General features: G+C 40.1%; 2 protein-coding genes across 15 annotated transcripts in view; one reads left to right on the forward strand and one right to left on the reverse strand.

Moving 5' to 3' along the window:
• The window catches only part of ESYT3 (extended synaptotagmin 3), a 57,773-nt gene extending 36,817 nt beyond the window's left edge, over positions 1 to 20,956 (forward strand). For 5 of the 9 annotated variants that reach the window (XM_036991840.2, XM_036991843.2, XM_036991841.2 and 2 more), the window contains 11 exons: positions 162 to 224; positions 324 to 386; positions 954 to 1,022; positions 1,578 to 1,664; positions 2,419 to 2,568; positions 4,190 to 4,686; positions 5,352 to 5,450; positions 5,965 to 6,096; positions 19,095 to 19,200; positions 20,294 to 20,343; positions 20,687 to 20,956. In XM_036991840.2, the coding sequence (XP_036847735.1) occupies positions 162 to 224; positions 324 to 386; positions 954 to 1,022; positions 1,578 to 1,664; positions 2,419 to 2,568; positions 4,190 to 4,686; positions 5,352 to 5,450; positions 5,965 to 6,096; positions 19,095 to 19,200; positions 20,294 to 20,343; positions 20,687 to 20,723 (1,353 nt within the window). In that variant the 3' untranslated portion in view covers positions 20,724 to 20,956. Of the gene's footprint in view, positions 1 to 161; positions 225 to 323; positions 387 to 953; positions 1,023 to 1,577; positions 1,665 to 2,418; positions 2,569 to 4,189; positions 4,687 to 5,351; positions 5,451 to 5,964; positions 6,097 to 18,639; positions 19,064 to 19,094; positions 19,201 to 20,293; positions 20,344 to 20,686 lie in introns of those variants that run through there. The other 4 variants (XM_073232250.1, XM_036991844.2, XM_073232251.1 and 1 more) reach the window with 4 other exon arrangements.
• The window catches only part of CEP70 (centrosomal protein 70), a 112,521-nt gene continuing 95,521 nt past the window's right edge, over positions 6,484 to 23,483 (reverse strand). The window contains exon 16 of one of the 6 annotated variants that reach the window (XM_036991851.2): positions 6,484 to 6,748. In XM_036991851.2, the coding sequence (XP_036847746.1) occupies positions 6,675 to 6,748 (74 nt within the window). In that variant the 3' untranslated portion in view covers positions 6,484 to 6,674. Of the gene's footprint in view, positions 6,749 to 8,559; positions 8,777 to 19,427; positions 19,615 to 23,483 lie in introns of those variants that run through there. The other 5 variants (XM_036991846.2, XM_036991854.2, XM_036991853.2 and 2 more) reach the window with 5 other exon arrangements.

Genomic DNA, 23,483 nt, shown 5'->3' on the forward strand with positions numbered 1-23,483 from the left:
TTCTGCAGTTTAGTCTCAGCCTCCGAATGCTAGGTTGTAAGGGATCTTATGTCTAGTCTGGAGTTCAAGGGCTGGCTGGCTTCCTCCTGCCATGAGGAGGCATCTCCAAACCCTGTCTCCTGCTGCTGGGACCCCTAGTGAGAGACTGTGTCTGCTTGTAGGACCAGAGCGGCCCTTCCACTGCCATCCTTGTGGTCTTCTTAGAGAGTGCCTGCAACCTGCCGGTGAGTGGGGGCATGGCCAGAGGGTCACACGCACCCTGCCTTTTGCTAGCTCTCTCACATGGCCACCTGTTGCTCACTCACCCTATTCTTGTGCTGCAGACAAACGCTTTTGACTACCTGAATGGCGAATATCGAGCCAAAAAGCTCTCCAGATTTACCAAGGTGTGTGTGTGTGTGTGTGTGTGAAAACTCGAGTGAAAGCAAGTCACAGCTCCTTTTCCCCAGAGTAAGCACAGCCTCCTGCCTTCTGGGAAGCCGTCAGTGTGCACGCAGCCTGGGGATGGCAAGGGTTGCCTTTCTTCAGGACCACTATGTTCTGGGCACTGGGCTTGGTAACTCACTGCCCCTCCCCCACATAGTCAGTATCCCCAAGTCCCATGATGACTGGGTGTCCATTTTCACTGCCATTTTACAAAAGAGGACCCAGAAGGTTGAGTGCCTGGGCCACACAGCTACGGGAGGGGCGAGAACTTGACTCCACCCTGTCTGTCCCCACCGCTCCAGGGGACAAGAGCTTGTGCCCAGCCAGGCCCAGCTCTGGCCTCAGCCCCGTCCTGGGGCTTGCACGGTGATGGCAGCCAGGGCCCCTGGGAGCACCAGAGTAGCCTGTCTCAGAGGGAAGCGACTAGCTGACTCCTGGTCCCATATGCTCCTGGGGCCTGGGGCTGGTCTCTCAAGCTGACACTGATGGTGCCACCTTCATTGAGGTGGATTTTTGCCCCCTCACAGAATAAAGTCAGCAGAGATCCTTCTTCCTATGTCAAGGTGTCCGTAGGCAAGAAGACACACATGAGCAAGGTGAGCTTGGTGTGCAGCTATGGGGCAAAGAAATGGGGCCCCAGTCCTCAAGGAGAGAAGCAAAAGAAAATTAGAGAACTGAAAAAGAGAACTGAATGCCTTGTAGGTCCCAGGACACAGTCCAGGCATTTTATATTAGTGTTCAGAAAAACCTCAGAATAGTTAGACAGCTCAAGATTCTGAGGGTCAGAGGTCGGTGACTTGCCCAAGGGCACATGCTGGATAGAGAGCAGCAGACCCAAAGGATAAGCGTGGGCGTCCTCCAGGCCTGTGTCCTCCTGCCCATCCAGCAGCAGCAACCCTGCGTCCCCTCCCTCCTGGAGGAGAGCTCGGAGGATAGCATGGCCTCCAGCCCCTGTGGGACTTCCTGGCAAAGCTCTCCTTGCCCTTGAGTCCGGATGCCCGCCCTGTGCCCCCCGTAAGCTATAGTGTGTGTGCGTCTGACACCTGGGCAGACAGAGGTGGCTCCCTGTGGTACTGGGTGGCTGGAGTGAGACCAGAGGGTGCTGGTACTGGTAGCCTCTCTGCACAACCTGACCCTTCTTCTGCCCTCAGACCTGTCCCCACAGCAAGGACCCCGTGTGGAGCCAGGTGTTCTCCTTCTTTGTGCAGGATGTGGCGGCTGAACAGCTACATCTGGAGGTTTGCTGGCAATCGTGCTCTGAGAACAGAGATAGGAGGCATCTGAGCCGGGAGGGGTAGGGCTTGGATGGGCACCTTGAGCAGGTTCTCCTGGCAGGGAGGTCAGCTCCATGTCCCAGAGGGTACTGGCACCCCACATCTTCTTGAGGCCATCACCTACGGTCACTGGGTGTGAGAGGTTGTGGAAGGACAAACCTTCAAGTCCCTCGGCTCTCCTGAAAAAGAGCCTTTCTGGCTGTTACACAGCACCCAGAAGTGGCTGGTGTTAGAATCTACCCAGGACATTAGGGTGATGTACTTCTTTTAAAAAAAAATTTAATCTTCACAAAATTAAAATCTGTGGGGGAGAGATCTTATCTTTATTTTACACATGAGCAAACAGAGGTTCTAACAATGACTTGTCCAAGATCTCATGACCAATGAAGTGGTAGAACTGGGACCTTTGGGAGCCTCAGCTCTGGCTGGATGTGCTGTCTGGATGAGTGGCACAGCTCACTAGCCGCCAAGGCCCTCGGTATTTGAGGGACTTGACTCATATGGATCATAATTGCCTCTACCCTGAGTCACTCTTTTCCCCTGAAGATAGGAAGCAGGCCTGGTCCCATTACCAAGCTTTCAGAAAAGGACTGGAGGCCAATAGAAGCATAGTGTACACCTGCTGAACTGAACTCAGACTCGGCTGGGGCCCAGAGAGCAGTGGTGCTGCGTGTGGGGCTTAGTTAGCCTCTTGTTTTGCGACTGGTCTTGTGCCCAGGTGCTGGATGATGACCAGGAGTGTGCGCTGGGAGTCCTGGAGTTGCCCCTGCGCCAGATGCTCCCCTGCACAGATCTCACCCTGGAGCAGCGCTTTCGGCTGGACCACTCAGGCCTGGACAGCCTCATCTCCATGAGGCTGGTGCTCCGGGTAACTTCCCCCTTGCCCCCAGGGTAGCAGAGCGGTCAGAGCTCTGGCTGTGGAGCAAGATGGACTGCCCCAACACGGACCGCCTGCTCTATGTTGGGAAGAAACTGGGAGATGGATTCATATTTTTCGTCAATTTTGGAGTACTGTCAGCCATTCTCTCTTCAAATATTGCCTCTCTGGTTCTTTATTCCCTCCTCCTGGAACTCCCTCTCTGCTGGACCTCATTATCGCCTCCATGTCTTGACCTAACCTCACCTTCATATTTTTTGCCTATTTGTGCTGCACGTTAATTTCTACAGACCTGTCTTCCAGACTATGAATTATTTCTTAGGCTGTACCTAATCTGCTGTTTTACCTGTTCCCAAATGTTTATTTCAGGAGCTATTTTTCATTTCTAATTTTGTCTTTTCCAAATTTACCTTGTCTTTTTTCACTATTTTATTATCATGTTTCTATTCCATCTTTAATCATTTGCAAACACTCATATTGTGTGTCTGTTTATTCTATTATCTAAAGATCTTGGGAGTTAACTTTGATTTTGTTGTGTCTGCTGATGCTCTTCATGGCAACTCATTTCTGCATCTGGTGACCTGGGTTTGCAAACATACACTCAGTGTTCCTTTGTGACCTGGATCAAGGTTATTCACTTCCAACAAGGTTCTGCTTTTGCTACAACCAGGCCCTTCAGAGGCATTACAAACCTGGGTCCATTTTTATGCTAATTTTTTAATTTGGGGTTTCAAGAGCACAGAGGAAGTATAAATACTAACTCAAAATTCATAAGGTGCCATGTTCTCAGGAAACACAAGTTCTCCCCAGCCAGAGTACAGGCTGAGACAGACACAATCCTTATCACCTTTCTTGGCTGGTGGGTGAAATGTTTATCCCAGAACTACTTGTTCACCAAAGAGATCCCACCTTCATGGGTCTCACTTCAACTCTCTCTGAACCAAGGCTGATAAATGACCCTAAAAAACCTTAACCTTTATTTTTCAGTTTTCTCTTTTTTAACCCTAGGGTTTTTCTTACTTTCTTGTGGAGTTGGTTATGCATTTAAAAGACTTTCATTGTATTGGGCATTCTAATAAGGCTTTTCAGAATATTTTGGCTACCATATTGCTAGAAATGGAAGTCCTTAGGAAGGGTCTTGCTAATTAATGACTGAGGGGAAAGGGGCAGGAGAAACACAGTGGCTGAGGTTTGAAACTTTGGTGCTAGGAGCATAGGGGTGTGTGTGGCTAGGAAACACATTTCAGGGAAGGCAGTGGCGCATAAGGTGACGGCAAGACTGGAGGCATAGATCTGAGAGTCCTCGGCACAAAGAGTGTATCCTGTGAGGGGGCCGGGTCTCCAACTGCCACTGCGAGTATAGGGAGAGAAGAGGGACAGGACTGAGTCTTCATGAAGACCCACTATTTGGGCAGGTGTAAGGGAAAAGACAAAGAAGCATTGGTCAGAGGGGGCTGGGGCAGAGAGTGGTTAAGAAAGATAGGGTCTGGAAGGAAAAAAAGTCATTGGATTCAGCAGTCAGGAAGGAGCCATTTCTCAAAAGCTGAGTGCAGAGGAGGAGAAAGAGAAGTGGTAGGCCCAGCCCACAAACTACCCTGTCATTTGCTTGCAGTTCCTGCGTGTAGAAGAACGAGAGATGGGGAGCCCATACACAGGACCTGAAGCCCTAAAGAAAGGTCCTTTGTTCATTAAGAAGGTGGACATCAACCAGGGCTCCAAGGCCCCACACCAGGGAGAGGGTCCTACTGATTTTCCAGGCCCTCCACCCCCTGCTTCTGATACTAAGGACGCCTCCAGGAGTGCCACGACAGCCACCAATGCCACCACTGTTGCCACTAAACCAACACCCCAGGAGGCAGGCCCAGAGCCCAAAGGCAAGGACAGTGCCAAACGGTTCTGTGAGCCCGTGGCGGAGAAGAGGAGTTCATCCACCGTCTTCCTGACGGTCCCAGGCCTTCACTCTCCAGGGCCCATCCAGTCACCCAGACCCGTGAAATGCCCTGTGTCCCCATTCGCATGGCCACCCAAGAGGCTGACGCCCAGCATGTCCTCACTCAACTCTCTGGCCTCCTCCTGCTTTGACCTGACAGATACCAGCCTCAACAATGAGTATGCACCTCTCTGCTTAATCTTTTCTAAAATCACCTGCATGAAAAATACCTCCCTGGATGGAAAAATAGATGTGAGCTTACTTTTCTGTGCACGTTCTGGCTCTCACATAATGGCTTCATGAGAGGCAGCACTGCATGGCAGGAAGAGCAGGCATACACCAGACAGGTGGTGTGGCTTTAACTACGTGCCAGCCGTAAAACAGATGCTATATTCTGGTTGGTATGTTCATTACAGCAGAAGTGTTTCCTGAGTTCTAAAGGATACTGGGATGGATGGAAAGCTCAGAACGTGGAAGTCTGTGATCCACAGCTGCCATTTATTAAGTGGTCACTGTGGGCTTTGGATGTTGTTTCAATTTGATCTTCATGATAACCCTACAAGGCAGAACTCACTATCATAAAGGTCAAAAACTCACCCAAGGTCCCACAAGAAATCACGGAATAAAGGCAGACCCACTCCAGGGTTCAAGTCTTCCTTCCATGAGGTAGGATAATTATATATACATGCTGAATGGAACTGACTTCTGACTGAAAGGAACCTTACTGAGAATTATTAACCCACATGGCTCTAGGTTCCTAAAGCAGGGCATGCTTCTGGCTTGGGCGTGTGGGGTGAGGCCAACACTTAGCACATAAGAGAAGTGACAGGCCCTTTCTTTACAGAGGCGGGGAGTTCGGGCAGCAGGGGCTGGGCCAGATTCAGCTCACTGTGCGCTATGTGTGTCTGCGGCGCTGCCTCAGTGTGCTCATCAACGGCTGCAGGTAAAGGGAAGCTGGGGCCAGGACAGGTCCTTGGGGAGCCTCAGGTGGACAGAAATCAGAGTGGGGGCATGGAACAATGGCAGAGGCAGGCAGCCCTAAGGTAGATAAGTCACACACAGGGAAGGAGGGAGGTTGGAAGGCCTGCACGCTGTGAGCACCAAGGTCCTCAGTGGTGCTGACAGGCTCCAAAGCCAAGGACTGCTTAGACAACCGCTGCAGAACTGGACTGGCTGGGAGCTAGTGCACTTTCTCAAGTGGGAAGCTCCAACTCCCTTTGCATATAAAGTATATGCTCTGCTCCAGACTTTGAAAAACCCATTCTTAAAACAATGCATCTGATGTTTTGTCCTCCAAATTCTGGAGACTTTTGCTTTTTTAGTTACCAGACTACAGGGCATTTTATCCTCAAGGCCATCTATAACTGAATGGCTAGTACAGTTTTCTCTGAATGAGTTTTTTTCAGTGTTTTAAAACGAAGGGCCTTTTTTCTTTAATATTTTTTAAACCAAATCAGAAACCTGATGCCCTGTACCAGCAGTGGAGCTGATCCCTACGTCCGTGTCTACCTGCTGCCAGACAGGAAGTGGGCATGTCGTAAGAAGACCTCAGTGAAACGGAAGACCCTGGAGCCCCTATTTGATGAGACGTAAGTGGGCCTGTTGGCCTGCCTAGAGTGCCTCAAGCATTTGAGTATTTGCTGAGTACCTGTTGTGTGCCTGGTAGCCTGCTAGATGCTGGGAAGGGCTAGAGTTGAACAGGACAATGTGGTCTTTGCCTTCATGAAGCTTCTATGCCTTAGTAAGAGAAAAGGACTGCCAGAGCAGTTTAGCTGAAGAGCTACCCACGTTTCTTTACCCTGGGGGTGGCTAAAGTGTTCCCGCTTATGAAATGTTCTATACTCTTTCTCTTTAAATGAAACCTCTGGCAATAAAAGGATTTGGATCTGGTCAAACATGTATTCTTTGAATCTGCTTTAAAAGCAACAGTTAAAAATAATGTTGTTAAAATATATGTTGAATCTAAGGATCTAAAATTTCCTCCAAAGCTCCAGTCTTTCCTTATGCAACAAAGCACAGGGGGCAGGTAATATGTTTACTATATATTTACTTTTACCAGTGAGATTAATACTTCCATGTGTGTTTTTGTTGCTAATTAGTGCCCTTTTTAAGGCCAGTTTAGTGATGATGAACTCCTTTGGCTCGTCTGGAAAATTTTCTCTCTTCTTCAGTACTGAGTGAGAACTTTGCCAGGTAGAGTACTCTTGGTTGGAAGTCTTCTTCTTTCAGCACCTTGCAGTCCTAAGGGAATCACAATGTATATTCGAAGTTTCTGCTCATAGTCCTAAAGGGGTTCCTTATACATAACAAGCTCTTTTTGTTGTTGATTTTAAGATTCTCTTATCTTTAACTTTTGATATTTTAATTATAATGTGTCTTGATGTGGGTTACACATTCACAGGAGGCCTCTGAGTTTGCCAAGTCTGCCCTTCAGATAATCCAGGCATATCTTTCTGTTATAATTTTGAGAGAAAGAATTACTAACAGATTAGGTTTGTCATAAAAGTCAAATATCTCCTTCCTGTGTCCCCGTTTAACAATTTTGGCATCCTTTAATAACTGTGCCAGAGGTCTTTTTGAGGGCAAAACCTCCTACTTGTGTGGCTCTAGAATATAGGATGGTACCTGGCAAAGTGTTCAACAAATACTGAGAAAACAAATTCTCTCTCCTCCACACCCTTTCTTAATGTTGATGACCCCAAAGTGTAGTTCTTGAAGGAACATATTAGTTCTTAGACATAGCTAAAGATGACTCAGTATACCTCTTTTAAAATGAGTAGTCATTGACCAAGATAAGAGGAAATCAAAATTATTAGGTATTGTATCTTCCTAGGCCAGTTAGAGATGTCTTTTCTTAGGATCCTGAAGCAGAAGGAAGCAGTGATGAGATTCTGATTTCAGTACCTTGAGGTCAAATCAAAACCAAGAATATTTGTGATAACACTTGCTACCAAAGACCCATTAAAAACAAGAAATGTGATTAGAGTGTCTTTCAGTCATACTCCAAGGACATGAGTAGACAAGCCAATGTAAGCTGTTTCATCTGCCACCTATGCTTTGTTGCAGAAGGGAAAACAGGCGTAAAAATTTGGAGCTTTGGAAGAAATTTTAGGCCTATAGGTTCAAGGTATGTTTATACTGTTGCTCTTAAACCAGATTCAGAGAAAACATATTTGACCAGTTTCAAATCCTTTTACTGCTAAAGAGACTTCATTTAGAGAGAAAGAATACAGGACAATTTCTAAGTAGTTATACTTTTAATCATTTATAAATATACTGGTTAATCACTTATAAAGCTAGTATGAAAGTTAAAAGACAAAAGAAATAAAAATAATTATAACTACAGTAATTAGTTATGGGATACACCAGATGAAAAGATATAAAAGTGAAATTAAAATATAAAACGAGTTGGGGAATAAAAATGTGGAACTTTGGAATGTGTTAAAACTTAAATTCTCAACTTAAGCTTACATATAATAACTTTTAAGCCTACCTTAATGGTAACCACAAAGCAAAAACCCATAGCGGGTACACAGAAGATAAAGAAATCTAAGCATACTACACAAAAGAAGAAAACAAAAGAAAGAACAGAGAGGAACTACAAAGTAGCCAGAAAACAATTAACTAAATGGCAATAAGAACATACCTATCAATAATGACTTTAAATGTAAATAGGTTAGAATTTCCAATCAAAAGGCATAGAGTGGCTGCATGAAAAAAAAAAGACACATCTATCTATATAAGAGACTTCATACAGATTGAAAGTGAAGGGATGGAAAAAGATAGTCCCTGCAAATAGAAACCAAAAGAAAGCTGGGATAGCTTTAGACAAAATGGACTTTAAAACAAATAAGAAACAAAGACATTACATAATGATAAAGGAATCAATCCAACAAGAGCATATAACATTTATAAATACTTATGCACCCAACATAGGAGTACCTAAATATATAAAGTAAATATTAACAGACTTAAAGGAAGAAATATAAAACAATACCATAACTGTAGGGGACTTTAATACCCTACTTACATCAATGGATAGATCATACATAAAATCAATCAGGAAACAGTGGCTTTGAATGACACATTAGAGCAAGGGACTTATTCTATACAGAACATCCCAATAAAAAGCAAATGGATATACACTCTTCACAAGTGCACATGGAACATTCTCCAGGGTAAATTACATGTAGGCCATAGAACAAGTCAAAATAAATTTAAGAAGATTGAAATCCTATCAAGCATCTTCTCCAACCATAGGATATAAGCCTAGGAAATCAAGAAGAAAAACAGAAAATTTATAAAGCTTACCAAAAGTTTAGGATGCAGCAAAAACAGTTCTAAGCAGAAAGTGCATAGTTATGGATGCCTATATCAATGAACAAGAAATATCAAATAAACAACCCAACTTTACAACTCAAGGAATTAAAGAACAAAGAAAGCCAAAGTTACTAGAAAGAATAACAAAATCAGAGCAGAAATAAATGAAGTACACAAAATAGGAAAGATCAATAAAGGTACAAGCTGATTCTTTGGAAAGATAAAATTGACAAGCCTTTAGCTAGATAAAAAGAGGACACAAAATCAGAAATGAAATAGCAGATATTACCATTGGTACCACAGAAATACAAAGGATTTGAGAGACTGCTATGAAAACTTAAATTCTAACAAATTGGGTAACATAGAAGAAATGGATAAATTTCTAGGAACATATAATCTTTCAAGGCTGAATCTGGAAAAAACAGAAAATCTGAATAGACCAGTTACTTGTAACAAAATTAAATCAGGAATCAAAAAACTCCCAACAAACAAAATCCAGGACCAGATGGCTTCATAAGTGAATTCTACCAAACATTTAAATGTGTTAATACCTATCCTTTTCAAACTCTTCCAAAAAATAGAAAAGGAGGGAACACTTCCAAACACATTTAATGAGGCCAGTTTTACCCTGATACCAAGAAAAGGACACAACAACAAAAAAATCACAGGCCAATATCCCTGATGAACATACAAGCAAAACTCCTAAACAAAATATTAGCAAACCAAATTCAATAACATTAAAAGGATCATATGCCAAAATCAAGTGGGATTTACTCCAGGGATGCACAGATGGTTCAACATCTGAAAGCCCATTAGTGTGAAACACACACCATGTTAACAAAACAAAGGATAAAAATCATGATCATCTCACTAAGTGTACAAAAAGCATTTGACAAAATTCAACATTCATTATGATAGAAACTATCAAGTGGGTATGAGGAAACATACCTCAGCATAATAAAAGCCATATATGATAAACCCACACCTAACATACTAAACAGTGAAAAGCTGAAATCTTTTCCTCTAAGGCCAGAAACATGACAAGGATGCCCACTTTCTCACTTTTTATCCCAACACTGTAGTGGAAGTCCTTGCCAAACCAATTAGGCAAGAAAAAGAAAAGGCATTCAGTTAAAAAAAGGAAGTAAGTTAACTATCAGTATTTGAAGATGACATGGTATTATATACAGAAAACCCTAAAGATGCGATCAAAAAACTGTCAGAACTAATCAACAAATTCAGTAAAGTTGCAAGATACAAAATCAATATGCAAAAATCTGTATTTATATACACTAAAAATGACCTAACAGAAATGGAAAGAACAAAATGGGGAGGAAAAATGGCAGAGCAGGAAGGCAAGGTGGAAACCTCCTCCCACACACAAACCAAGGAAGCAACTACAACAAATACAACTAACCCTGAAAACAACCTGAAGACTGCAGAACAGATGACCTACACCTGGTGAGAAAAGACAACACACAGAAAACTGGAAAGTGGCAGAGTGATGACTGAGCAGGACAGAAACTCTTCCCCTGACCCCCATCCCAGCCCACAGGTGAGAGGAAGAGGAATAGAGTAGGGAGGGGATAAAGGGGATAGGCACTCAGGAACTCCACACACCAGGCCCTGGAGATCTACTCTGGGAATAAAAGTCCAGATTGCATTGGGTTTTGATCATTAGTGGGGCTGGGCATCAAGGACAGTTGGAACACTCTGGGAGGCTGAGACTCCAGCTACCTGTGGAGGACAAACACACCATGTTGGTCCTGCTGAGAACCAACACAGCTTGTAAGATTTGTGAGCAGCAGGAAGGGTGTCAAACAGGCAAGGGCTGGATGGAGCTCTCTCCATAGGAGGAAGGGCAGGAGGATGATACCTCCTCAGCCCTCCTTTGGCCCAGATGCTCCATCCCCCTTGCTGGTGGCTCAGCCCAAGGCACTTCCCTATGCACCTCTGGCACATGAGCCCACTTGGCCTAGCAGCATCAGACTTTGCTGCCTGGCAGGCAGAGGGAGGCTTTCCCAGCTTTCTTGGGCCAGTCTCAGCCCTGTTGGGCACCTACAGAAGTCACCTCCAAGCACTCCTTCCTCCCCGTGGGCAGCCAAACCTGGTGCTGCACACCTTGCCAATGGCAAGAGGGTGCCCATGTGACTTGTTGCAGCACAACTTTCCACCTCCACATGCCTGCAAACCCTCCCGCTGCACAACCACCCCACCCACAATGATTCCAGCAGAAGCCACTGCTCTGATTAGAGAGAGTGTCAGCTGAGGTACACTGCCTGTCACAGCAGACCGATAAACCACTGCAAGCAGAGATAAAGAAAAGGTGGCCTTTCCCATTGCTCACAAACAGCAACTGGAGGCTCCAGAGCAAAGGAAAACCAGGACAGTAAAGAGTCTTGAGCTTCTGGGTACCACAGATGCCGCCTTCATTAAAGCCATTACTCTCTAAACCAAGAAGCATAGCACATCCATCTAATACAAAGGAAGAAACAGAGAAACCCTGACAAAATGAGGAGGCAGAGGAATATGTTCCAAACAAAACTACAGGATAAAACACCAGAAATAGGGCTAAATGAACAGAGATGACCGATTTCTTCTTGATAAAGATTTCAAAGTAAATGTCATAAATATGCTCACTGATATGCAGAAAAGTATTGATGATCTCAGGGAGGACCTTCAACAAAGTGTAACTGAAATGAAATATACAATGGAGGGAATAATAGACTGCTGCAAGTAGAGGGGTCAATCAATGAAATGGAAATTAGAACAAGAACACAACAAACCAGAAAAACAGAAAAAAATTTCTAGGAATGAAAGAATGATAAGACAGCTCTGTGACCAATTCAAATGAAACAATATTTGCATGATAGAGGTACCACAAGAAGAAGAAGAGACAAAGGGATAGAAAGTCTGAGGAAATAATTGTTGAGAACTTCCCTAACATAGGGATGGAAATAGACACTCAGGTCATGGAAGTGCAGAGAGCCCCTAACAAAAGAAACCACAGGAAGACAATCCAAGACATATAATAATTAAAGTGAGAGGTTAAGAATAATGAGAGAATACTGAAAGCAGCCAGAAAAAAAAAGATTACTTATAAGGGAAATCTGATTAGGCTATCAGCAGACTTCTCAGCAGAAACTTTACAGGCCAGAAGGGAGTGTCATGAAATATTTAATGTATGGACACAGAACTACCTTCAACCTACAGTCCTCTACCCAGCAAGATTATCATTCAAATTTAAAGGACAGATTAAACATTTTCCAGATAAACGAAGGCTCAAAGAATTTATAACCACTAAACCAGCATTATATGATATGTTAAAGGGACTGCTGTAGATGAAAATGCTCCTAAGGCTAAATAAATTTCACTAGTGAAAATAAACCACAGTAAAGGTAGTAGACCAATTACTTAATAAGCAAGCACAAAATTAAAACCAAAGTGATAAAGCCAACGATACACAAAATCCATCAAGGGATACACAAAAAGTGCACATTATGACATCTAATACATTGGTGGAGGAGGAAGTAAAAGAAGAAAACAAAAGTACCTTTAGATTGTGTTTGAAAAAGAGCAATCAACAAAATACAGATTGTTTATACAGTCAGGCTATCCTTGAACTTTATGGTAACTGTAAACCTAAAGCCTATAATAAGATACGAAAATAAAAAAACCAGAAATCCAATCAACACTAAAGAAAACCATCAAATAACAAGACTATAAGAGAGAAAGAAAGGAACAGAGAGGAGTCATAAAAACAACCAGAGAACAATAAAATGGCAATAAGTACATACCTATCAATAATTACCTTAAATGTAAATGGACTGAATGCACTAATCAAAAGACACAGAGTGGCATAATGGATAAAGAAACAAGAGCCATCTATATGCTGCTGACAAGAGACTCATTTCAGATCCAAAGCCATACACAGACTAAAAGTGAAGGGATGGAAAAAGATATTTCATGTAAATAATAGGGAGAAAAAAGCAGGAGTAGGAATACTTAGACAAAACAGATTCTAAAACAAAGTAACAAGGGACAAGGACCTTACATAATGATAAAAGGGTCAGTCCAAGAAGAGGTTATGACCATTATAGATATCAACCAACACAGGAGCACCTAAATATGTACAACAAATATTAACAGAATGAAAGGGGGAAAGAGAATGCAACTCATTCATTTTAGGAGACTTTAACATACCACTTACATCAACAGATCAACAAGACAAGGGAACAGAGACTCTGAACAATACATTAGATCATTTAGACTTAGCAGGTACTACAGAACATTCCACCCAAAAGCAGCAGGATACACATTTTTCTCAAGTGTACATGGAACGTTCTCCAGAACAGATCACATACTAGGTCACAAAAAGAGCCTCAATAAATTAAAAAAAAATTGAAACCGTATCAGGCAACTTCTCAGACCACAATGGTATGAAACTAGAAATTACACAAAACAAAAAAGCCTACAAACATATGGAGGCTAAAACAACATGCTTCTAATCAATGGATCAATGACCAAATTAAAACAAATCAATCAAAACATGGAGAAAAATGAAAACAAAAATACAACAGTCCAAAATTTGTTAGATGCTGCAAAAGTCATTCTAAGAGGGAAGTACGTAGAATATAGGCCTACCTCAGCAACAAGAACAATCCCACATAAACAGTCTAAACTGAAAATTAAGTCACCAGTAAAAGAACAAATGAAACCCAAAGTGAGAAGGAGGGACATAATAAGATCAGAGCAGAAATAAATAAAATAGACAAGAATAAAACAATAGAAAAAATCAATGAAACCAAGAGCTGGTTCTTTGAGAAAATAAATAAAATAAATAAGCCCCTAGCCAGACTTACCAAGAAAAAGAGAGTACACAAATAAAATCAGAAATGAAAAGGAATAATAACAATGAATACCACAGAAATACAAATAATTTGTAAAGAATTCTATGAAAAATTATATGCCAATGAGTTGGACAACCTAGGAGAAATGGACAAATTCCTAGAAAAATATGACTTTCTAAGAGAACCCAGGAAAGCAGAAAATCTGAACAGATCAATTACCAGCAATAAAATTCAACTGGTAATCAAAAAGTTCCCAACAAACAAAATCCCAGCACCAGATGGCTTCACAGCTAAATCCTAACAAACATTTAAAGAAAAGCTAATACCCCCATCCTTCTTAAAGTATCCCAAAAAGTAGAAGAGGAGGGAATACTTCCAAACCCATTCTGTGAGACCAGCATCACTCTAATACTAAAACTAGACAAAGACACCACAAAAATATTATAGACCAATAACCCTGATGAACACAGATGCAAAAATCCTCAGTAAAATATTAGCAAATTAAAAAATAAACCAAAAGGATCATCCATCATGACCCAGTAAGATTTATTCCAGGGATGCAAGGATGGTACAGTTTTTGTAAATCAATATCATACACCACATTAACAAAAAGAAAGATAAAACCACATGATCTCAATAGATGTTGAAAAAGCACTTGACAAAATTCAACATCCATTCATGATAAAAACTCTTGAGCAAAGTGGATATCAGAGGGTACCATCTCAACATAATAAATGCCATATCTGACAAACCCACAGATAATATCACACTTAATGGTGAAAAGCTGAAAGCTTCTCCTCTAAGACTGGGAACAAGACAAGGATGTCCACTCTCACCACTTTTATTCAACAAAGTACTAGAGGTCCTACCCACAGCAATCAAACAAGACAAAGAGATGAAAGGCATCCAAATTGGTAAGGAAGAAGTTAAACTGTCACTATTTGCAGATGACATGATTGCAGGATGCAAAATTAATACACAGAAATCTGTTGCATTCTATGTATTAACAACAAACTAGCAGAAAGAAAAATCAGGAAAACAGTTCCATTTACAATTGCATCAAAAAGAAAAAAATACCTAGGAATAAACCTAACCAAGGAGGTGAAAGGCCTGTACTCTGAAAATTCTAAGGCACTCATGAGAAAAATGAAAGACACAAGTAAATGAAATCTATCCCATGCTCATGGATAGGAAGAATTAATATTGTCAAAATGACCATCCTGCCTAAAGCAATTTGCAGATTCAGTGCAATCCCTATTAAAATATCAACAGCAATTTTCAACAAGCTAGAATAAATTCTAAAATTCATATGGAACCACAAAAGATCCCAAATAGCAAAAGAAATCCTAATAAAGAAGAATAAAGCTGGGGATATTACACACTTCCTGACTTAAAGCTATTCTACAGAGATATGGTAATTAAAACAGTATGGTACTGGCACAGAACAGACACATAAATCAAGGGAATAGAATTGATAACCCAGATATAAACCCATGTATACGTGCTCAATTACTATTTGGGAAAGGAACTGTGAATATACAATGGAGAAAAGATAGCCTCTTCAATAACTGGTGTTGGGAAAACTGGAGAGCTACATGCAGGAGAATGAAACTGGATTGCTGTCTAACTGCAAACACAAAAGTAAACTTGAAATGGATCAAAGACCTAAATGTAAGATGTGAAACCATAAAACTCTCAGAGAAAACATAAGCAAAAATCTCTTGAACATAAGTATGAGCAGTTTTTTCCTGTACACATCTCCTCAGGCAAGAGAAACAATAAAAACTGAACAAAAGGGACTACATCAAACTAAAAAGCTTCTATACAGCAAAGGACACCATCAGCAGAACAAAAAGGCTACCTACAGTATGGGAGAATATATTTATAAATGACTCATCTGATAAGGGTTTAATATACAAAATGTACAAAGAGCTCATACATGTCTACACCAAAAAACCCCAAGTAATGTCATTAAAAAACAGGTGGAGGACATTTCTCCAAAGAAGAAATGCAAATGGCCAACAGGCTAATCACCAGGGAAATGCAAATCAAAACCACAAGGAGATATCCCCTCACACCAGTCAGCATGGCCACCATCCAAAAAGACAAGAAATAACAAGTGCTGGTGAGGATGTGGAGAAATGGAAACCCTCATACATTGTTGGTGATATACTGACAGTTTAAATATAAATTGGTATAACTACTGTAGAAAGCAGTATGGAGGTTCCTCAAGAAAGTAGAAATAGAAATACCATTCAACCCAGTAATTCCATTTCTAGGAATTTACCTGAAGAAATCAAAATTCGTGATTCGATATATGCACCCCTATGTTTTCATCACATTATTTTCAATAGTCAAGATACAGAAGCAACCTAAGTGCCCATCAATAGATGAATGGATATAGAAGATACGGTACATACATACATACAATGGAATGTTTTTTGGCCATTAAAAAAATCCTGCCATTTATGAAAACATGGATGGATCTAGAGTGGTATTATGCTCAGTGAAATAAGCCAGATGAAGAAAGACATATGCCATATGATTTCACTTATTTGTGGAATATAAAAACAAGGCAAAACAGAATGAACACAACAGCAGTAGATTCACAGACACTGAGAAGTCACTGGTGGTTACCATCAGGGAGAGCTGGGATGGGTAAGTGGGGAAGGTGAGGGGGATAATGAGGCACAGAAATTCTCAATCATAAGTTGTCATGGGAACAGTAATACAGCATAGAAAATATAGTCAATGATTCTGTAATATCTTTCTATGCTGACTGAATATAACCACACTAATGGGGGTAAGGATCTAATAATATGAGTAACTGCTGAACCACTGTATTATATATTTAAAACCAATATGAGATTGTATATCAATGATACATCAATTTTTAAGAAGTTAAAAAAAAAAGAAGGAAAGAGGGCAATCCCATTTACAACTGTACCAAAGAGAAAAAAATACCCAGGTATAAATTTAACCAAGGTGGTGAAAGATCTGTATATTTGAAGCTATAAGACATTAATGAAAGAAACTCAAGAAGACACAGATAATAAATGGGGAGATATACCATGCTTATGTATTGGAAGAATTAATATTGTTATTACCCAAAGCAATCTACAGACTCAGTGCAATCCCTATCAAAATTCTAATGACACTTTTCACAGAAGTAGAAAAAATAATCGTATAATTTGTATGGAACCATGAAAAATCCAAGGCAACCTTGAGAAAGAAGATCAAAGTGGAGGCATCACACTTCCTGATTTCAAACTTTATTACAAAGCTATAGAAATCCAATATTGACATAAAAAATAGACACAAAGATCAATGGAACAGAAGAGCCCAGAAATAAACCCACACATATATGGTCAATTTATTTACAACAATGGTCAATTAATTTATGACAATTTATATAATGGGGAAAGGAGCCTCTTCAGTAAATAATGTTGGAAAAAATGGACAGCCACATGCAAAAGGATGAAACTGAACCACATCTTACACACACACAAAAATTAACTCAAAGTGGATAAAAGACTTGGTCATCAGATCTGAAACCATAGAAATCCTAAAAGAAAACATGAGCAGTGAGTTTCTTGACATTGGTCTTGGCAATGATTTTTGGATTTGACACTAAAAGCAAAAAAAACAAATACAAACCAGTAGGACTCCATCAAACTAAAAAACTTCCGCACAGCACAGGAAACCATCAACAAATCAAAAAAGGCAACCTAATGAATGGCTGCAAATATTTGCAAATCAGGTATCTGGATTAAGGGGTTAATGCCAAAATATGTAACAAACTCATACAACTCAATAGCAAAAACAAAAAAAGATTAAAAAGTAGGCAGAGGATCTGAATAGTTTCCAAAGACATCATAAAGGTGGCCAACAGCTACAACAAAAGGTGCTCAACATCACTAATCATCAAGGAAATGCAAATCAAAACCACAACAAGGTATAATTTAACATCTGTTACAATAGCTAGCATCAAAAAGAAATAGTATTGGGGAAGATATGGAGAAAAAGGAACCCTATCTGTTGGTGGAAATGTACACTGGTACAGCCACTACCGAAAACTATAAGGAGGTTCCTCAAAAAACTAAAAATAGAAATAACATGATCCAGCAATTCCATTTCTGGGTATTTATCTGAAGAAAATGAAAACACTAATTTGAAAAGATAGTACACATCCCACACCCATATTCTCTGCAGCATTACTTAAAATAGCCAAGACATGGAAACAACCTAAATGTCCACTGCTGGATGAATGAATAAAGAAAATATTGCATATACATACACACACACACATACACTAGAGTAGCATTTGGCCATACACATACATACATACACACACCAAAACAGTACTATTTGGCTATAAAAAGGAAAGAAATCTTGCCATTTGCAACAAAATGGATGGATTGTGAGGTTATTATGCTAAGTGAAATAAATAAGACAGAAAAAGATAATTACCATATGATCTCACTTATATGTGAAGTCTAAACCAACCAAACAAGAAACAATACCAAGCTCATGGATTTACAGAACAGATTGGTGGTTGCCTGATGCATGGGTATCGGGGGGAGGGGGGGGTGAAATGGATGAAGGGGGTCAAAAGGTACAAATTTCCACTTGTAAAATGAAAAAATCATGGGAATATAATGTATAGAATGGTGTCTAGTTAATACAGTGTTACATATTTGAAAGTAGTTAGGAGGGTGGATCTTGAAAATTCTCATTACAAATTTTGTGACTATGGTGATTAACTGGACTTACTGTGTTCATCATTTTGCAATATATATAAATATCAAATCATTATGTGTGTACCTGAAACTAATAATGTTTTGTCACTTACACCTCGATAAAAACAGATTAAAAAAAAAAACAACCTAGAAGAACCTAGAACGCCTCTTACGTGTACATGTCAAAGCTTGTATACTAAGATTCCTCTGCCTTACTTCACAGGCATAAGAGGGAAGAAGCCACCATTTTCCACGCAACTCTAACAAACCTAACTATTCAGTATCCTAGCCCTTACCCGGTCAGAAGAAACAACTAGAAAGGGATTGAGGTGCTCCTACGAGCAGGCACTGTTCACAGTGAGAAGGGGCAGCTGAAAGAGTGACAGCCAGGGTAGAGTCAGAGGAAGTAGGAAGCAAACTCCGAAGCATGTAGTCTGAGGCATTTCTCAGGCAAACAGCCTCTTGACACTTCCAGGGTTGGTGAATAACATGGGACAAGCAATTCTCTGTAATAGTGAAGCACTGAAATCTGCTATGAGCCAATACTGTTCTAGATGCTTCTTTCAATAGTTTATACCTTCTGTTTTAAAAGTAGGAAAATGGATAAAACACTGTAGATTTTCAATAAAAATGATTTAAATATATAAATCTCATTTCCTGACTTTTTGCTTCTTAAAGATTTGAATTTTTTGCTCCCATGGAAGAAGTAAAGAAGAGGTCACTAGATGTTGCAGTGAAAAATAGTAGGCCACTTGGCTCACACAGAAGAAAGGAGCTAGGAAAAGTAAGTACAAGAGGGACTCTCAGTACTCTGTCCCTCCTGGTACTTTAACTAGAGTTCATTGGTGGAACAAACCCTTGCAGAAATTTTTTTTTACACTTCAAATATATACAATTTTTATTTGTCAAAAAATGTTTTTTTTAAGGTATCGTTGAACACTCTTATGAAGGTTTCACAAGAAAAACAATGTGCTTATTACATTGACCCTTATTATCAAGTTCCCCCATGCCCCATTGCAGTCACTGCCCATCAGTGTAGTAAGATGCCACTATTTGTCTTCTCTGAGTTCCACTGTCTTCACCATGACCCCACACACACCATGTCTTGCAGAAATTCTTACAGGATCATCTGTCTGTTACCAGAACTGAGTTCAAGGAGGTCATTTTTGTTTTGTGTGTATGTCTTTTTTTTAATATTCTTAAAAGTAAAGAATATAGATGTATAAGTTAACAGGATAAACCCTATTTTAACAAACTCGAAAATCTATCCAAATTCATCATTGCACAAATACCTTAACATCTACTGTGGTACAAATACCTTAACATCTACTATGGTATTAAGTATTGTTTTGATAAATACAGTAAGTCTGAAGCCTCATGAATCTCATCATGTCAAGATTTTTGTGGTGATGGGATTTTACTTAAAGCAGAAGTAGAGGAAATAAAATCCTCAGGAGTATGACAAGGAGAGACAAAAAAGAATGACATTTGTACAATACTTTGTAGTTGACGTATTTTAATAAACACCTTCTTATACTCACTTTTTAAAAGCCTACTTCTATAAAGTAGGTGATATAATTTTTACAGTTGAGACAACTATGTTGTCTTAAAATTATGCATCAGTTAATGAGAAAGGTAAGCTGTTCTCTCTCTATAACATTCGTAACTAAATTATTGCGATTTAACTACGAAGAGTGATTCACAAGACACTGATTTCCTGTCCTTCTGGGGAGGTTCCATGCTGCAGGCCAAAGGAAAAACGTCCCTGCTCAAAACCCCAAAACCCAAAGAGGGCCTTTTTATTATCAATTCTGTTCCAGTAAGTTTCCATTTAATATAGCTGCTTGGAAACAAACTGATTGTTTGTGATTGTTTAGGTACTGATTGACTTATCAAAAGAAGATCTGATTAAGGGTTTCTCACAATGGTAAGTGACTCCTTTAATTTTATCATGTTAATCTGCCACTCAAGACACTGTCCCAGTGTCTCCATATTCTCTCTCCAAAGTTCTTCCCTTTTCAGTACATTTCAGCTCCTTTGGTTATCAAGGAGGGAGACAGATTATCATCTTTACTTAAGGCTTTACTGCCTGGAGGTCACATCTAAAGCACCTCTGTAGGTTCTAGCCTTGATCCTGATGAGCCATCTTAGAGAGGTGGGTTCCCCTCGTCCCACAGACGCCTGGCAGCTGGCCTAGGCCACCTGGCTGATGCTGGCACAACACACATTCACTACTAACACAAGTCCAAACCCAACTAACTGTCTTACAGGTATGAGCTGACTCCAGATGGACAGCCCAGAAATTGAAGATGAGCACTGTTATCACCTGTATATTAAAATGTGTACATATGTATATTCTGTAATTTAAATCATAATAGCCATTTGAAGATAAATACGTACATTTTTGTGTGAAATTTAACTGTATGACTGGATAATATTAGGAAGAGTAAACATGTAAAAACAAAACTACTTTCTCTTGGTTGGATAATTGTTCAAATCCAAAAATAAATGGGGTATTCATGCCTAATGAATTACCAGAACCTCAGTGGTGATTTTTAACTTTGGCAAGTAATTACAAACCATCTGACTTAAGACGTGCCTGAATGTGTGCTCAAATCCTACTCACTCTTAAAGGCCTATCTCAAACCCAGCTCCTCCATTAAGCCAGTCAACACTGAGACGGCCTTTCCACATCCAAGTACAGGATATACTATCAATACTGTGCATTTTTCATTTTAATGATTCTCTACTTTGTCATATTTAATTTTTAAAAAAAGGTTAATTAGGTATCTACTAAGGTCACATGCTAATCTACTACTTGTACTGTGGTATTTAATGTTTCTGTTTACTCTTCAATTGAACTTAAACTACTTGAATTTTCACTCCCATCATCCAAGACTATGCTAAGTACATGGCAGATGCATAACAAAATTAGTTGCTGCTGAGATTTCTATTTTGAATAACAAATTCTCCTAACAAAATGGAGCAACTGATGCCTGTCCTGTCTACCTTACAATGGCATCATGATGTTCACTTTAAAAATGGTGAAGTACCAGAGACGTATAAGGTAGTACCATCATATGACCCATCCTGAATATTAGCAACCCTAAAACAACTGATCATTACAGCCGACAAAATAATTGAAAACCTGTATTTGTCCCTTCCAAACATATAGAAAACCTACTTAAAGCATGAATTTATTTTAAACGTGGTTGATTAAGAAGTTACACAGGTAAAGTTATAGTGATGGCCCAAAGAGGAACTCAACAGCAGTATATGGGAGTTGGGAGTTTAAACGCTGAAGGGGACCAGAATTTTTACCTACACCAGACAGGACAAGGAGCCTGAAAAGCTTCGTGTCATCAGAAAACACTGTGGTTGCCAACCAAGGGTGGCAACAATCAGCTAATGTGCCGTACAGGAGCACAAGTTCTGAAGTAACACGCAATTGGCTTGGTGTGAAAACCCCCAAACCATGGAACTGATGTGGAAATTGATTTAGAACCTGGAACCATAGGAAGCCCTGAAAGAAGCAATCACAAAACTGTCCACTAGGGGCCATTAAAGGGAAGCTCACAGGCAAAGATTATTATAGAACAAAAACAATTAAAAAATATATTAAGCACATGGGAATACCAAACTGCAAAAAGGCCACTAAATGTATTTCAGTAAGAAGGAAAATGTAACATTAAGGCAGAAGTGGCACACGGGAAACAATGAGCAAAGAAATACATAAAATATGTTAGTAAAACTTAAAAGTCTTGATTGTGTAAAAAATACAAACAAGCAACCAAAATTTCTGCAGGAATTGGGTTCAAATATAGTGATATTAACGTACTACTACTGACATTTAGGAAGGGACATGAAACTGGTTCAGAGGAAAGTTAAAGTGTTCAAGTCCTTATTTAGGACACTAAAGACAGTTTTATATTTTTTAATAAATTATAAAATAAGTATGTGTCAGTTACTAGTTTACTACCTCTCAGCCCCAAATCAACCCTCCCCCCTTGCCCTGCTTTCATACTGGAGACACCGCAGCACCACAGACTCGGCATCTTGTGGGGGAGCAGGCGTGATGTTAGGCTTTGCCAATAGAGGGCGCTGGACACTACAAGGCCAGAGCTAGAAGGAACTTTTCTACTGATGCACGATTTTCCATGGCAGCTAGCTATGTTGTCCTGTGGGGGCTATTCTCAATCACCTAAGCACCCCTCACAGTTAACCCCTGGCTCACACACTTGGTCTCTGCCACCATAAGCCTTCATGTTTCAGCACCAGCCAGCACCCTCTGCAAGTTTCTTTGCCCAAGTGGGTTGCCTGTTCCTATGGTAGCCAAACCCCTCCTCAAAAGTTTAAATCTCAGCTTGGTGGAAAGCACTCATCTAAATTCCTAAATTCCTTTCCTGCTCTTTATCCCTGGAGGTAGTATCTGCTTTCCGAAGTTGCTATCTGCACCCCTTAGAATCCTCTTTTATCCCCTTTAAGCAGTTACCTTTTCACTAGTCAGCAATTCTTGTTTTAAATTTTTCTTATTTGGCTACCTGTGCAATATGATTTTTGTCTCCTGACTAGATCCTAAGTGTATGTTAAAAATATTAAGGTATTCTTTTATATTGGTTAACAATAGAAAATCAACAGAGCTGAAACATAAAACTGCCAAATCAGTAGCAGAGAAAAGGAAATAAAGAAAAATCAACCCCTACCCCCACCCCCCCAAAAAATACAGTAAAATATAACTAGAAAATACACAAAAAAATGGTCAGATGTATTTTTAAAAGATATATTCAAAATATGGTATCTTTCTTTTAAATACAGTAAAAGATTTCCTTTTGAAATTGGAACAATAAAGGGCTGCTTCCTATGACCACTTCTACTCAGCTCTATTTTGCAGCCTTTGTAGTAAGGCAAGAAAAACTGAGTATATCTGATCAACACTGTTGTTACATGCGGATGATATGATAATGAGCATAAAATGCAAAATAATCTAAAGATAAATTGCTAGAATTAATCAGAAAGTTTTTAGCTAAACTGATGAATACAAAATAAACATTAAAAAATCAATTGAAG

Source organism: Manis javanica, chromosome 3 (assembly GCF_040802235.1).
Source record: "Manis javanica isolate MJ-LG chromosome 3, MJ_LKY, whole genome shotgun sequence".
Taxonomy (NCBI): Eukaryota; Metazoa; Chordata; class Mammalia; order Pholidota; family Manidae; genus Manis; species Manis javanica.